This window comes from Passer montanus, unplaced genomic scaffold (genome assembly GCF_014805655.1).
Source record: "Passer montanus isolate IOZ18808 unplaced genomic scaffold, ASM1480565v1 scaffold18, whole genome shotgun sequence".
NCBI lineage: Eukaryota > Metazoa > Chordata > Aves > Passeriformes > Passeridae > Passer > Passer montanus.
The window spans coordinates 15,578,299-15,595,276 of record NW_024365381.1 but is presented as its reverse complement, the minus strand read 5'-3'; the positions used below and the strand labels follow the sequence as shown (position 1 = coordinate 15,595,276).

Below are 16,978 nucleotides of genomic sequence, written 5' to 3'. Positions count from 1 at the left end.
TAGATCACCTGAGCCTCTGTTGTCCTTCCAGCAGATCATTAACATCACTCTACTACTCCATGAGAACCTGGACCTTTGAACATGAGAGTACTTCTCTGAAGAAGGCCTCATTTACTTCACTCAACCCTCCTCCATGCCCCTCCCTCTCAGAAGACAGATCAAGGCAAACACCACCTGGATTCCCACACCCTTGATCATCATACCCGAAGCCATACAGTCACATGCAACACTTCCCAGGCCACCCCAACAGAATCACTAATGACTACATGGAAAAGCAGCAGGGAGCAAGAGGGTCAGATGACCATCAGCAGGCTTTCTATAATATTCTGAATATGAGATGTAAATAAGAGGCAGAGGTCTCTAGATGACAGGTCAGTTCAGCTGGCAGATTTTTAATTTTAAAACCAGAAGTGAACATAACTGCATGATGAGGTAAATATCTGCATTAGCAGTTGCATTTCTGCTAAATCCTTGGGCCATGTCAAGATACGTGTTTTTAACTGTAAATTACTGCAGCTAAAGAAAAAAGAGAATTTAGAATAGTACTAGAACTGTGTAGAACTGTGTTGGCATTTATTAATGCTAATGCTGCTTCTTTAGACAATATACATTGGCAGGACACATTTTCATCCAGATTCAATTTCCTCAAGCACATGGGTAAGACTAAGTAGCATCACAGGAAGGCTGTAAGTGGCATTCTTGGAAATACTAGGTGAACACAGAGGATCTGTTTTTTCTTCACTGGCTTTGTAAGAGAGAAGATGATGGCAGCCTCTTCCACCCAAAACTGAAAGCACTCTGCCCAAACACATTAATGTGAAAGGATTTTACTCATTTAATAAAGCTGTAATTTTTTTTTAAATCAACATGCAAAATTTTTCAGTAGAATGCTTTGGGGAAGACACTTTGAACACTGTTAGATCAATGGACATAGGATTAATTTTATTTTTAAAACCACTTTATTCTTCATATAGCCCATGACCCCCACTTCAAATAATTTAGGCTTTGGTACATGGTAGCTCTTCTTGTTGCTAAACTAAGTGGCAATTTTAATCAACACACTTCAGTGCTTTTTTCCTCATGCCTCCTGCAAATCGTATTGTGCACTAATTACCAATGCTGCAGACACACACTGGGGAGTAAGTAGCATTTGCAATAATCAGGCTGCACAGGGAACATCAGAGAAAGGGTAAAACAGCCTTGCAAGCTTTGGAAAAAATTATGTCGATTTCATTAAGTGGTACCTGCACTGCTGATTCTGTTTCTTGAGTATACTAAACAAATTTTTTTCCATATAAAATGGTACAAGTTCAGTAGCCCAGATTAATATTTCACTATAGGGAGAAGCTGAACAGCTGATCTTCTGTATGTATTTATCTTGAATGAATAGCTTGTTCACATTGCGGGAAAGAAAAGCAAATGTTAAGAAGAAGGAATATGAAGACACTAGAATTAAATCTGGGAATTGATTGTGAGGGACGTAAGGGGAAGATAATGCTGTCATGGCTTGAAACAGTAAAGGCAGAACAGAATCCAATGTTGTTAAGCTGGGAGTGGTTAAAAAGTCAAGTAAAAACATTAAACACATCATGCTGTGCAAGTACCCACTATTCCTCACAGCTTCTTCTGAGAAGCACCGAGATCAGGGAAAGCACAACATTAGAGAATCCCACACCAACAGTGATAAATGCACAGAAGGTGCAGATTCAATAGACGACTAAAGAGGCAATAGCATCCCTTGTTATACCACTCGGCACATTCAACAGTACCACCATCCAGCAGAAGCTGGGTGGACACCCCCTTGCCCCTGTCTATAGTCTTTCAGCACCCTACTAAAATGCACTGATCACTTCAGAGGTTTGCAGGGAGTCTCCACAGAATAAGAATAAGAGAAAACAAACAAAACCCAATGGAAGATGCACACAGGCTACAGATCTGGTTGTAGATAAATATGGGGACACTAGAACCTCCAGGTGCACCAAATCAGCTTCAAGTGTAATAGTACTTACAGCTTGCTACCAATAGCTTACTAATATTTGTTTTAAACTGGTCTGTGGCACATACATAGTATGTTCTCATCTGTCTGCACAAGACTGCATGAGTGAATGACACCCTAGCAGGATGGCAGTAAGAGGCATAATAGGGAAAAGCAAAAGCAGAAAGGAAGAGAATGAGCCATACACCCTGGGAGCAGGAGCAAAGATAACTGCAAATTCAGTAGCTACAACACTTACAACACTTTCAGATTAAATACATTTGAAAAAATGTAGAACAAAACATTGTTCTGTATTTGAGGAAGTCAACCTCAATTAATAAAACCCTTCAGAATTCCTCCTGTTAATTATAGAATCATAGAATGTTTTGGGTTGGAAGAGACCCTAAAGATCATCTAGTTGCAACTTCCCTGCCATGAGCAGGGAGGTCACACATGAGGTCATGTTGCCCAGTGGCTCATGCAGACTGGCCTTGAAAACTTCCTAGGACAGGGCATTCATAAATTCTCTAGACAACCTGTTTCAGTGCCTCACCATTCTGTGGGTAAAGAATGTCTCCAAATATCTTACCTAAATCTCTCCTCTTTTAATTTGACATTGTCCCCCCTTGTCCTATCACTATCTGCCTGTGTAAAAAGTTGCTCTCCCTCTTTTTTTTATAAGTCCCCTTCAAATACTGCAAGGTCCCAGTGAGGTCTTCCCAGAGCCCTTTCTTCTCAAGGCTGAAAAACCTCATCTCTCTCAGCGTGTTTGTCCTCACAGGACTTGTTCTCCAGACTTCTGATCATCTTCCTGGCCAAGTCTGGATTTGCTGCAACAGGCCCACACTTCTTTTCTGTTGGGGTTCCCAGACTAGATGCAGTACTTCACATGGGGTCTCACAGGGGCAGAGTGGAAAGATGCAATAATTTTCCTCAACTTGCTGCCCACTTTGCTGACTTCTTTGATGCAGCCCAGGATGCTGCTGGCCATCTGGGCTGCAATCATATATTTTTTCTTCTCAGTCTAAACAAAAACACAACTTCAACGCCTGTGAGGGTTTTTTTTTGTTTGTATAATATCAAACATTTTGAATTTCAAACAAGAGGGAATATTCACCATCCAACAAAATTCTCTATGCAAAGAGCCACCCTGGCCCTATACAAAACTGACCTGTTTTCACTGGAATAATAGGACACACTTCCTATGATTTAAAAGAAGTTGATCTTGCCCCACTACAAATCACACATCTACAACACTTGCTGTTATAACTATGCATGTAAAAGCATTACTTTAAAACTTCACCTTCATTTCCATTTGACTAACTGCTATTCTTTATTATTGGCTTTCGAATTAGCTAATGTTTTTCCGCCAATAATACGACTAAAAATGTAGCCTGATGGCCACTAAATTTTCAAGCTATGCAAATGAAATCAGTACTATGGCTGAATATTCCTTTTTGAGCTGAAAATGATGAGTCAACCATTTTGTTGAAAGACAAACATTCATTCACTAAGCTATTTGACTACTGGAACTTCTACCAAACAGAATGACTGTGAAAGACTCAGACTGTTCAACAGTTTGCCCTTTACTGAATGATTAGAAGGCATAAATCCTGAAAATGAGTAGGAACTGAAATTCAAGGCTTTTGTACGCATAAATATGCAAAGAAAGAAAATGAGTCTGGTGAAAGAAATCTGATCCTATTGTCTGGCATTAGTGATAAGAGTTGGTTTAGGTCTTATACATTTTCAGAATGCCTGTATTTTCCTTTTTCATTCATATTTGAGCTAACACAGATGCAATATACATGATTTACATGCATATGTCAAAGGTGTTCATTACTTTTGACTCATTTCCTCACTGGTTTATCTTTTCCATGACCTACAAAAATTTTTTCAGAGTTAATCCTAAGAAAAGTTGAAGTACCTAATTTTCAAGAAAGTAATTCCTGTTTCAGGAAAACAATTACAAAAGGTGAGTAATAAAAGGTCCATAATACATGCTTTCTCCAAAACAAACAACATGAAAAAGTGAAGCTTTATTGTCTTTGGACTTACTACAGATTTACTTATGTTAGCAATTATTTAGGCCTCTTCAGTGCAGTGTAGTATACTGAGAAGAAGTAATCTGCAACTAAGAGCAAATGGCTGTCCCTTATGACGCACTCTTCCTGATGTTTAAAGAAAACTGAGCAAGCTTGAAGTTATTTGGTATCTAAGATTATGCAGTAAGACTCTTAAGATCTCACTAAATCACTTCTGTAGCATGTAAGAATGGCAGTCATAGGAACCTGATAACAAGCAAAGACTGAGCTCAGAGTAGATTTGTAATACAAAGCTAATTCCTTTTATTTCTCTGTGCTCTGCCCAGCCAAAGTACCATGCGTTACCTGCCAAACCCTTGGCAGTAGCAAAGAGGAAATCACAACACAGGTGCATTGTACATTCAGTGCCCCAACAATACATGACCATGTGCTCTGCAGAAAGCATCATGGGTCAGCTCAAAAGGATGGGGACCATCAACTTACTTTTAACTCTTACTCATAAAGGTTCTGGATTTATCTCTGAGATAGGATATCTCTTTCACTTTAAGATACACAAGACAGATGTTCATTGAAATAAGCCTTGGAAAGAACATTTTTATAGAAACTCTTACAGTTATTTTTTAGGAGTGCTGTGACAGTAATTTAAAAGCCATTGAGACTAAGGCACAGAGTGATGAAATAACTGCATCGAGGTTATTGAGCAAGGTATGTGTCCTAGTTCCAGCCAGGACAAGCTTTATTTTTGCAGCAGATAGGAGGGTGCACGGCCAGCACACAGAAGTTACTTTATACCAACTCACACCATTGCCAGGGGCAGGTGAAAGGAACTTTCTTCCAGGAGGAAGGGGCTCCTTCTGTGCATGAAAACGTGGCAGAGGGAGCTGTCCGGTATTGCCTGTTATGGGGGAAGGGATGATTGCGGACTGGGGGTGTGGTTTCTGTGTGAATCGTTTCTTTTCTTATTCCCTCTATCATTAGTATTGTTGCTGTTACTTTTCAGTTTCTTATCTCACTGCTGTACCCAGTAAATTGCTCTTATCTCAACCCATGATCTTTGCTTTTCCTGCCTCAAATTGGTGGGCGGAGAGGGAGTGGCACATGGTTTTAATGGAAGAATTAATTGGAGAATACCATTCCTAAACCAAGACAGCCCTAATTGGAGCCCAGTGTGAGGCATGAAGGGTTGTGATTCAACAGATCTGCCCAGAGCAGGTTAGAAACAAATGTGATCTAAGTATTTGTTGTATTAGGTCCAGAGCCAGTGGTCAAAATGTTGCTTGGGCTGTTCAAATGGGTTTTATATTATTATATATAACTGTGTATATATTCCCATATATGCTCCTCATATATGTTGATCTTTTTCAGAGCAGGGAGAGGGATCAGGATTCCTTTGCTGCTGTACTGTGGGATATCAGTTTATGACACGATAACATCAAGGACAATGAAAGTAATTTGGGATGTGTATTCAGTGTTTCTCTCCTATCCTTATTCAGGTACTAACCCTGGGGATCCATTAACAATTTCACCCAGTCTGTGGGAAGAACAGGGGGGATGACTTTCCCCAGCTTTTCACCCTCTTTTCCTCCTTCAGAGCTATTAAAACAGCTTTTGAGAATTTTTAAATTTCTGCTGGATGTAAAGGAAAGTATATTCTTGTTGCTAAGTCTGCCACTTCTCCTCAGTGCAGTCTACACCATATTTAGTCAGGACAGAGATTTCTAGGGAGGTCATTCAGAGATCTGCCCTGAGGGTGTATGGATCATGAGTGACATGGAATATGGGAGAAAATGGGCCAGTTTTTGGGAAAATTCTCTGCTCCGATGGTTTGGCAGTTCACCTCTGAACAAACACATGACCCTGTTTAAAGTGACAGAACACAGCACTGCAAGGAAAATGCTGCGGCAACTCCAGAGAGGAGCAATTTATTGCAGTGTGCTGGGCCCTGGCTACTCTTTACTGGACACAGTTCAATATTAGAGAACACCCTCCAGGGGAGGAGTAGGAAAGCAGACCTGCAGGCACCATGGCCTCTCAAATTGCAGCTGAACAAGGGGAACAACCCGTGCCAGTAGCAGTTGCCCCTATACAGAAGAAGAAATCCAAGACCAAATCAGTTTGCTTAGTGAGGAGTAAAGAGGAAACAGGGCCCACAGAACAAAAGGAAGAGTCAGGGCCAGAGATAACCACTTGATCCCTATTACCTCAGGAGTGGGTATTTCAACGACCCAAAAAGCGTCATTGGGCTTTTGGGATAGCTACTGTGGAGACAGAAGAAATTAGACAGCTGAATACCTTTCCTGGTGTCTCAGAAGACTCTGTTCATTGAGTGTCAGGAGTCCTAAGTGGGCTTGAATAGGAAACCCCAATTGCCCAGGGATTTTGGTTCATCACTAACAGGCCTGAAGGCAAAAATTTTGGATTATCAGGTGGAAAATGTCCGGGTTCCAGCAATGACAAGGTTAATTTTTGTAGTAGCCAGGAGGGGACATGGCTAGGACATAGACATTATTCTATGCCATCTCACCTCATCAGGAGTCTTTTCTGGGAAGATGGGGTGCCTTCTGGTCCAGAAAATGTGTTGGAGGGAGCCATCCAGTACTGACCATTATTGGGGGGGAAAGGGAGGTCTATTATCGAGTGTGCTGTGGTGTGTGTTTTCCTCCTGAATTGTTTCTTTTCCTATACCCTCTGTCATTAGTATTTTTGTTGTTACTGTTTGTTTTCTTATCTCATTGCTGCTCCCAGTAATTTGTTTTTCTCTGAACCTGTGATCTTTACCTTCTGTGGCTCCAGTTGGAGGAGTCGGGGTGAGCTGCATGAGGTTTTGGTGGGAGTGCTGAACTGGAGAATACCATTCCTAAACCATGACACCATAACAGAAAGAAAAACTGCAGAAGTTGAAGGTACTGGATCCACACTGCACCTTGGAGCCTGTGCTACCTCACTGATGGCCCTCTCTGCTTTTTTCTCCTGCTCAGAGATGTCAAATTCTACTCTTTTCTGTCAGAGATGTTTCAGAAACTAATATCTACTGTACTTCAAGAAAAAAATACCACTTTTATTTATGAATGGCTAACTAACATTTACAGAATAAAAAAAAAAAAAGAATTGTAACTAAAATAATATCCTTTGACACTTTATGACAATAATTTGAATTCACATGACAGGTTAGGTTACAGTATTTGTATACTGGAAGACAGTTGTGCAATGTACAATATAAACAAACTTCCTGTAATTTCAATATTAGGCAGAATAAAGGAAATTATCTTTTAAAATTATATTATCATTCTAATGCAAAGAACTTCCAAACAATTAAAACTGCTTTAGAAGTCAGTCAGCTGAACACAACAACGCAATTCAAATATTGATCAAATGTGCAATTCAAAAATTGATCTCTGGCTACAGCTAAGCATTTAAGTTGTCCAATAAACTGAACAATGAGAACCACATAACCTTCTTGCAACTTCATTGAGAAAGTTATCTGCATATGCAATAAGAATAACCAAAGCTACATTATGCATCAATGTTTTTGCTTGCTCTATATCCCATAACACATAAATACACAAAAGAAGAAGAGGCTTGAAATATTTTGTCTGCTAAAAGATGGACAAAACTCAGAAGTTTAATGGTTTGGGTTTTTTTTAATTCCTTAAAGAGAACAGTGAATTCTGTTTTAGCAATATAAGTTGGGGGACATCTGTGTTGTTTTGAATGCTTCTGTATTCACCTATACTTGTGTGGAACCCTGGCAACACCCTTCATAAAGAAATAAACTGAGAAAGAGATTAAGAATGGTTGGCAGTTATTCTGGCAAAGGTAATTTTTTACAATTCTCCACGGATTCTGATTATTTTAGTAATGATGTTCCCTTGCCTGTGTCTCTCACTAAGTCTTTTGTCCTCCTCTTCTGCATCTAAACAGCAATTGTGTACAAACTGTTGAATATTTAAAATGGAAAAATGCTACACAGTCTTTAAAATATGTGGCAAATCATTATATTGGTATTCACTGCAGTTAATCGTGATGCATTTATTAATGTGTAAATATCAGACATTTCCTTTGGCATTCCACTCTCCGTTTGCAATTCATTAACATATTGTTATTTTAAAATATTAGTCTCTGAGAAGACACCAGATTTTCATTGGACTGGTCTCACAGTTGAAAAAGCATTTTTATATTCTGAATGCATCAAAACAGCAGAATCTCTAGGCAGACAGTAAGTGGGATTCACTGAAACACAATGTTAGTTCTAATGGATGGATGATTGTGTTTGGTCTTCAGAAACTTTGAAGTATAGGTAAGTCTTGATCACACAAATTAATAAATCCTAAAGCTGGAGTTAACAATAACCATTACACCCAAATTCTGCAGCTTAGCCCAGCCAATTTTTCAAAAGGTCAGGTTGTGAACTGGAGAAGATCAGGGAGGTCCACCGCATAGCTTTGTTGCCAGGCATCTCTCGTCTGGATTGTTGCAGGCATTTATTAGTATTCGTCAGCAGACTCAACAAAGCAAACAAGAAATTCAAGCACGAATAATAAAATGAAATGCTGCTATATAACCCTTTGTCATTCAGCAAATATGGGACTTTTTAGCTACATTGTTCCTAAACCTGGGTTACTACTTTAATTTTTCTCCACAGTGCTGACTGAATGAGTATGCATGTGTGTTAAATGCAGAGCTCCCTTAACAACTGCAGGACTGCCATTTAATCTGTTGGTAGATGGACCATTTCCTGTGGGAACTCCAGCTATGATTTCCAGATCCACCAAATAAATCTCAGATTAAGATTCCAAATGAAACCTGCCTTTGGCAGATAAAAAATGTCAAGATGGATATAAACAGTAAAATTATAAATTATCTAGGTGTTGCACGATGACTTGATGTGCGTTTTTTGTTTACACTTTCCCTGATATCACAACTATACAAGGCATTCATCAAATGTCACACTTTCATAATACTGGAGGCATCATTAAAACTGTTTGGCTAAGGACCTTGAAGTGTTTAAGCAGTAGCTCAAAAGTATATTTGTGCAAAGTAGAAGAATAAATTTACATATCAGCAGCAGCTCATAAGGGATGGGTAAATATTCTGTTTATCTCTCATTGTAATTCAGGTTAGTTTAAATACAGGGTTTCAGGATATCATTACAGCCTATATGGAGTCATTACATAATTTCCAAACATAGTGTCTGCTGGAGTTTTACTAAGCATGCTGTGTTTATGTTTTCTAAACCAACTAAAAACAAAGTAAACCCTCCCACTCCATTTGTCTTTTGCTATTGTCATATCAGACAATTGCTTTTCACATATAACCCCCTTCCATTATCTAAATCTTAATGATCCAGAACTCCCTTTTATCTAGGCAGGGTCATGTTTCCCCATGCCCATTAATTATAGTGAAAATTCTCTTATCCAAATGTACTCAACCTCCCCTACCACACACAAACAATTAAAGCTTTGCTGAATTAAGAGTTCTAAACAAAATCCCAGGAAACTACAGCTTTAGAAGTAAAGAAAAAATATTGCAATTTCAAGTGTCTGACAATAAAAGAAAGATCACTCTGCATAAAGTAGCCATAAGACGCCTTGCCCCAGCAACCTTTACTCCAGTAGTGTTCTACTAAAGATGCAGCTGAACTCACAAATAAGAGTTGGCAATGCACTCCCTGAAGAATCTTTTCATAATTTTTAAATATTGTTGCTCTGAACTTAAGCCTTATTCTACCTGTTATAAAAATAGAAGCAATGAAGGTTTTTAAAGAAGAAAATAACCAAATTCCTCTTGCACTTGTGCAAGGTCTTTTAAAGCTCTTCTGAAGCACTACTTAAAAATTACTGTGGTAGTAAGTGCTGTTCTCTCTGAAGTACATTTCAAGACATTCTGAAGTTAGCTGCACTCATACTTTACACACTTAAGATCCAAAGTGCAATACTTCAAGGTGTGCATTCTCCCCATCCTTAGTGCTTGCAGCCCTCAGTGCAGATAAGGCCCTACATGCTTTGAGCGTACCATAAAGGGTTCAACAAAATCACATTCACAACACTGCAGTGAGTCAGGCAAGTACTGGACATCTACTTGTGCTTCTCAACAGGAGTCTTTCTGCATGCAGTCTGGCTAAAAATGTGCTGTATTCCACCACTCAAAATGTACAAGGAAAGAAATTGAATGGAAAAAGAACAGATGAGAATTTATGCATGAATGGAGATTATGTTTACAGGAAAGACCAAGCAGTATTGGATGATTTTTCAGTTATCATTAACTTATTCTTATCTTCTATGTTACGTTACACTATTCCTTCTTCTTCCATGGAAGAGGTTTTCTACATCTTCCACGTTTAGTGTTGCTCAACAGCTACTAGGTACTTTTCCTAGGTTTTACTCATGAAAGTTCACCCTCTCAGCCTCTTTTCAGGCTTTTACATCATTCAGAGAAACCTTCAACTACACTTGGCACTTTGCAAGGGGATCTGACAGCACACAGTGAGTTTGATGCTGAAAGCACAGCACACATTGAAGACACTGATCAGCTGAACCACATGGGGGTAGAGGATGCTGCCTCTCTGCATATCGTGTAGATTTTCCTGCATAAAAACCACCCTTGCAATATTCAGGCCTTCTTTCTTTTCCAAGTAAACAACACTTTGTTGCTAAAAATGGTAGGAGAGGGAGAATAGGCTCACAGTATCTCCTGTTGAGGCATGTAAAAGAAGAAAGAGACTTCACTATGACAAGTATGCTTAATTTTGCTTCTGTTACAGCCTTGAAAGAGGAGCTTTAGGTTTACTTTAGAGTGTTTACAGCTGTAGTGGGTACATTCTGAAGAAATGGGCAGCAGCACCTTTACCATTAGCTGCTTTTTTACCCAACTAGAGCATTTACAACGCGATATTACTCTTGAGGCTTTCTTTACCCATTAATCTTTGTGTGTGTCAAACTCACACAATAGAAATTCCAGACAAAAAAGCCCTTGTAATTAATATTGCAAAAACAACTCTACAAAAAAGTACATTAAAACTATTATACAATTAGAAGAGTTTTCTACTTCTCATAAGACAGTCAAAGTTACACAAAAAGATTATTTGTTTTACTTAACCTTTGCATGTGAGTACATTTCCTCAATTACCATGAATGTAAAAGACCCCAAAAACCCACAGCTCACCACCAGATAAAACACCTCTATCACAAATTTCCCTGCACAAGCTGATTCTGCAGTTCTGTTCCAATCTACATTATCACAGCCCTTTAAAGCTAGGCTCCTCTGAACTAGTTTCCAGACATGCAATTTTGAAGTATATTTACAAGTTGCAAGCATTCTTTTGAAGATACATGAGAAGTGCCTATGTAGATCATAACTAAAGTTGCCATCAAATTCTGAGAAGTGAACTTGGTTCACTGACTTACATTTCAATATATGCTTCAAGTAATGGCTTAGAAATATATAAATATTTATTTCTATGCTTGAAAAACATAATAACCACCTTTTAAGAGAGCAAACAACTTTGCCATTAAAAAAGTAAAATCTATTAACTTGTCTAAGGAATTTACAAATAAAAATTATACCATGATTTTAATTTTGGAGTCAGCAAAACTCTGATTTTGTTGTCAAAACAGACCAAACAACACTTAAAATTCTAAGACTTCTCCTAATTTCTGCCCTGTCCTTAAAGCATGGATGCTCATAAATATGACATAAGCCAAAACATTACAGTAGTTAAAGACTGTATAATACAGAAATACAGCTGCATCTAATTAAACATGGTACATGAGTCAAATAAGACACAAATTTAACTCCAGCATTTGCACACTCACCACTTTCCAATCCTGGTAATGCTTCTGAAAAAATGCCATATCAAGTCCTAAACATATATATAAGAAGACAAACCACCCAGTTTCAGGTTCCTTCTTGTGTTTTCACAGTATTAATGTTTGCATAGTTCCCATCATGCATGGAAACCCTACTGAAGCAACAACTCTTACCCCAATGCAATGTGCTTCCCCACACCCACCGTCACTGCAATGCAAAGATATGCACCTATTTGCCAATACAAGCTTATTTTCATAATTGAATACTATTCTAGGCTGTCTAGCTTGGATCCTGAATATTTTTCATTTCTAAGTGGCACAGTCTCACTGGTCTGCTGCCAGTGTTGTTAGTACATTCTCTCAAGTATCCTTAGAGGGAATTGAAAACAGGCATTAACCTTCTATTAAAAACAAGAGAAAGAGTACATTTAAACTAGATACAAACACAAAATAACAAGCCTTGCACACAAACTGTTCTTTAATTCCTCCTAATAGAACAGAACACTGACAAAGTCTCCAATCCTCACAGGGATACTATACTCCAAACAACTCGGAAAGTTAAAAAGAAAATCTCACCTTTCAAACACTTCAGATACACTCCTCTTAAACACTACCTTCCTTTCAAGTATTTTATTTTATAACATTGGTTAACAGGTTACACATTATCCCACATAATCGCCATAAACCTACCATTTTGTATCTGTTTTTTCTATTTTTTAAAACTCTCATGGCTTGACTGAATTTTCATCTAGTCAGAAAAATTTAGTCTCATATTTGCTTTACCATCCTTAAATGTTGACAAATAATGTAATCTCCAATATTTCAGTATGCTATTAAAATTTTAAATTATTAAAAATTATAGGGTTATTTTAAACCCGGCTTTTAAACTTCCAAGTTACAAGAAAGGAAGATCTAAATACAGTTCAGTACCAACTGCACAAAGGAAAGATATGAAGATGACAGAGCAAGCAGGACACAAAATAGTACATTCCTCAGCACACACATTTACACAGAAAATGAGAAGTTGCTAAGTAATACAATGAGAAAAGGCACTAGAATATCTACCAAGCACACATATTGAAGATTATGTTGCTGAAATTGACCTATTATCTTTATTTTAAGTGAATGCAATTTAGCTGTTAATACCAAATTAAATTCTAAGTAAAAAAGACTTTCTCATCCCCACCAGTATGATGACAGATTCACCCATAATCCCTTTTTCTAACCTTCCCAGGAGCAAAAGCACAAAGAATTACATGACTTATTAATGATTATGCTAAAAAAGTGTATGAATTTTACTTTTATTTATATAACAACTTCTGTTGGATACATGAAGTTTTAGCTTGGAAGAAGTAGCTGTCTAAACAGCACAAAATATTGACTTAATGCATCAGAAAGACAATACACATGAAACTCAGTAACTACTCAGTTTCAAAAATATATCTGAGCAGTAGCAGAACATAATTTCTTGCAATTAAGACAGAAACTATTTCACAGAGAATCAGTTTCATTTGCCTGCTTTGGAAAACTTAACCTTTTGAACCATTCTTAGGGTATGCTGACCCCTAAAGGTCTGAAAATACTAAACCTGATTAAGCCATTACACGTTTAAATTGTCAGAATACAATTCTCCACTAACTTACACCACCATGAATATTGTTGTTTACAGAGTATATGATTCAAAAACTTTTGAACTTCACTCAGTAACAGTTCAAAATTCCATAAATTAAAAGGGGTTGATAATTAGTTTATTTTACAGAATAATACAGGTGGAAATTAATTTACATACGAAAGAAAAGTATTGCCTACAAAATGAAGCATTTCTTCTTTCTTCTAAACAGACTCTCCATGAGAAACTTGACATTTATAATCTTTAATCTTTTGAGAGAGAATATATAGTATAAAACTCAAAAAAAGGAAATGTACAAGAAGCTATGAGGCTCTGATACAGAGGGAAATTTTGATGTTGACACACCTATGCAATTTTGGATTTTTTAACCTACACATAGTCACTTACTAGCAAAAATCCACCCTAAAGTGAGGATCTCTTTTTATGTCTTTCCCTTCCTTCTACAGGTCACAATCTAGTCATAAGCTACTTCTGAAAATTCTCTTCTACAAAGTCAGTAAGCCAGTCATGTAATGTACTCTCAAATTCAGTGGGGTTTTTTCCCCTTAGGTTTCTGTCATTAAACGTGGAGGAATGTATCTGAGAACAATTATGTCTGGTCAACCAAGTAAAAATACAAAAAGATACTTGCATCCTGATGAAGATGAAAACCCCATCAACTGGGGAAGCTCCAAGTTAACCAAGTCACCTTTATCTCCAAGCCTTTCCTTACTGTCTACATTCAGTTGAGCTACTAATGAGAAACTCATTAATATTAAAAGATGGCTTAATCATACCCAAGCCAGGTGTGAATAGCCAAGAAAATGACTTTAAGACAGATTTTCAGATTTATTGCTAATTAAAAAAAAAAAAAAAGATTGGAAAGTAAAGCACAATGTACAGACTAAGAATTTAAACAAGTCTTCTGAAAGTTATAAAAAATATTTTCAAAAATCCAGAAAATAAAGGTGAAGCTTTATATTCATGTGGCTGCTCTCCTGTTACTCAAAGTTCTTTTAAGGACCAGTATGTGGTTGTGGCTTTTTTTTCTTTTCTTCCAAAGTCAGTCATATATCAGCAAGAACAAACACACTCCAGTCACTGCCTAGCACTGGTATAACACCTAAGGTTCCTTATTAATATCTTTAAAGTCCCTACCTTTTGACCAGTTCTCCATTTGTTCCTCTGAACTTGTTTGATCTGGCACTGAGTCCAGTTTTTGCTTGAAGGTTTCAGAGCTAAAATAAAACAAACTGTAGATAAATAAACTTGAAACAATATAATACATCTATACTTTGCCTTCATTTGACAAAAAAATTTACAAAACAAATTATTTTAAATATTTATAGCAGCATAATGAAGTATGCATACTTTAACAGCCAGTGAAAATTATATTTCTCAGTAAAATATTTTTTCTTCACTCATCTAATTTTTATATTTGTTTGGTTCAGCTTTCTGTTGCATGTGATGTCTTTGTTGAAATATTTATTAGTTTGGTTTTTCCTTCTAGAGTCTGGTCTTGGAAGTACACATTACTGAGCACAGCCCAAATCACACCAAGCAGTCCTGCTACAGACAACAAGACTGCTGATTTTGGCAGTTATTACAGATAGTAGCGCATGCTTCACTTTACAGCATTCTTCCTTTAATTTCCTAGATAAAATGCAGGTAAAGTGGTCTATGACCACTCCAACTCTGAATTTGAAGTTCTTTCTGAACAGCTAAATAATGCATCGCAATATTTGCATGCATATTGCTTCAGACTATAGTTAATTACACAGTTGCAATATTTAATATAATCAAAGGTCTTCAAGAAGTAACCCTCAATGAGGCTTACAGTAAAATGTTATATCTACCAGGCATCATTTTGGGTATTAAAATATATGCTCTCTTATGTGTTGAAAATTCAATTATACTCTGTATCGCAAGGAAGTTTGTAATCTTGGTAACATAGTAAGCTGACCACAAATTATATTACTTACTCAAGCACCTTTTTAAAAAATATTGCACATAGGACAATTTTTATCCTTAACTATACATTATGCTTATTTCGTATGTTTTCCCTCCTAATTTTTTTTTACATTTATTAAAAAGATATATGTGCCTTGAAGATACAGTGACCAGATTATGAAAACAGACAGTTGTCCTTGTGCTGAAAATGTAAGAGATTAAATTAAAAAATTAAGTACATATTTTACAATTCAAGAAAATTGTAACCAGACACATATCCTAAATAATAAAGAAGCAGGAGAAATTATTTTGCCATACAACACCAAAACAAGCAGATTATTTCATTTTTATATTTAAAATTGCTAAAAAATTAATCATACAAACACTAAAAATTCAACACCAACATGTACACCAAACATTCAAGAAATACATATTTAGCTCATATTTGTTGTTGACTATAAATATGTATGATAAAAAAATGTAAAGGATTTGATGTACTTAGGTCTTAACAAAAAATAAAAAGTTCACCTCATATCGCAGAACACTGAGTCCCTTAAAAGAATCCCTCAAATGAAGCTGTATGCTTCTTCTTCAATTCTGTGTAACTGTGTTGATTTGAAGTTGGCAATCTTTTCCTAAGTTCCTCATTTACTTTTGGATTAGCTGAAAATATAGAGGGTTATTAATATCAAGAAATAGGTTTCTGTCAATGAAGCCATTTCCCTACATATTGCACAAAAAGGTTCATAATAATTGCAGTATTTTAATAAGATATTCATATAGCAAGACATGAAGAAAATATGGTATTTAATAACCTCTGGAGTATTTTAAAACATGTCTTAGGGCCTTAATGTGTCTAGTAATATACTATTTAAAACCATAATTTTATCCCTCCACAATATACAGTCATTCTTCCTCGCCATTTACCCAGCTAATGAATGCCAGCAATTAGTAAAATGTAATCCCATTGCACAATCATTTTAATGCTTTTAGCACTCAGAAAAGTAAACACCAAATTAATACTGCTCAAGCCATATCAGATCCTAGCTGGAAGCAAGCAATTATAGTTCAGCTCCTCAGGTGTAATTAAATGATTGGAATGATTTAGTTCCATAAATGCAAGTTAATTCATAAGCAAGCAACAAATATACTGGGAGTAATTACAAGAAACATTGACAGTCTAAGCAGGGCATGTGCCTTTCGGTACCTGATATAGGAAAATGCTGCCCTCTCCCGGAAATAATAGACTATGGCACAGGAAAAATTTATCACTGAAGTCAAGAGGCTCATTTTACAGACCTTGTCTTCATTGGTGAAATAGGTTCTGTTAACTAATAAGAATTTTCTGGTTTAAACATAGAGAAAATTAAAAAAAAAATGGTTGATATCAGATTAAGGTCACCTATGGATCAAAGTAAAATGGAAAGATTTTTAGGGCTTCCTAGGTTGTGCCAATTAATTTCCCCATAATTTAAAAACAAAAGTTAGGACACAGAAAAACAAAATATTCCAGACACTAACTATTTAAACTGGTTGCTCTGAACACAAACGCTGCAATAGGGAGCTGACTTGTGCACAACGCTTACTTGTCCTT

General features: G+C 36.8%; 1 protein-coding gene across 3 annotated transcripts in view; it reads right to left on the bottom strand.

The window, feature by feature from the left end:
* Positions 1–16,978, bottom strand: part of MIPOL1 (mirror-image polydactyly 1) — a 185,899-nt gene that overhangs the window by 137,850 nt on the left and 31,071 nt on the right. For 2 of the 3 annotated variants that reach the window (XM_039705098.1, XM_039705099.1), the window contains exons 2-3: positions 15,913–16,047; positions 14,593–14,672 (exon numbers count right to left, since the gene is read on the bottom strand). In XM_039705098.1, the coding sequence (XP_039561032.1) occupies positions 14,593–14,672; positions 15,913–15,917 (85 nt within the window). In that variant the 5' untranslated portion in view covers positions 15,918–16,047. Of the gene's footprint in view, positions 1–14,592; positions 14,673–15,912; positions 16,048–16,591; positions 16,731–16,978 lie in introns of those variants that run through there. The other variant, XM_039705097.1, reaches the window with a different exon arrangement.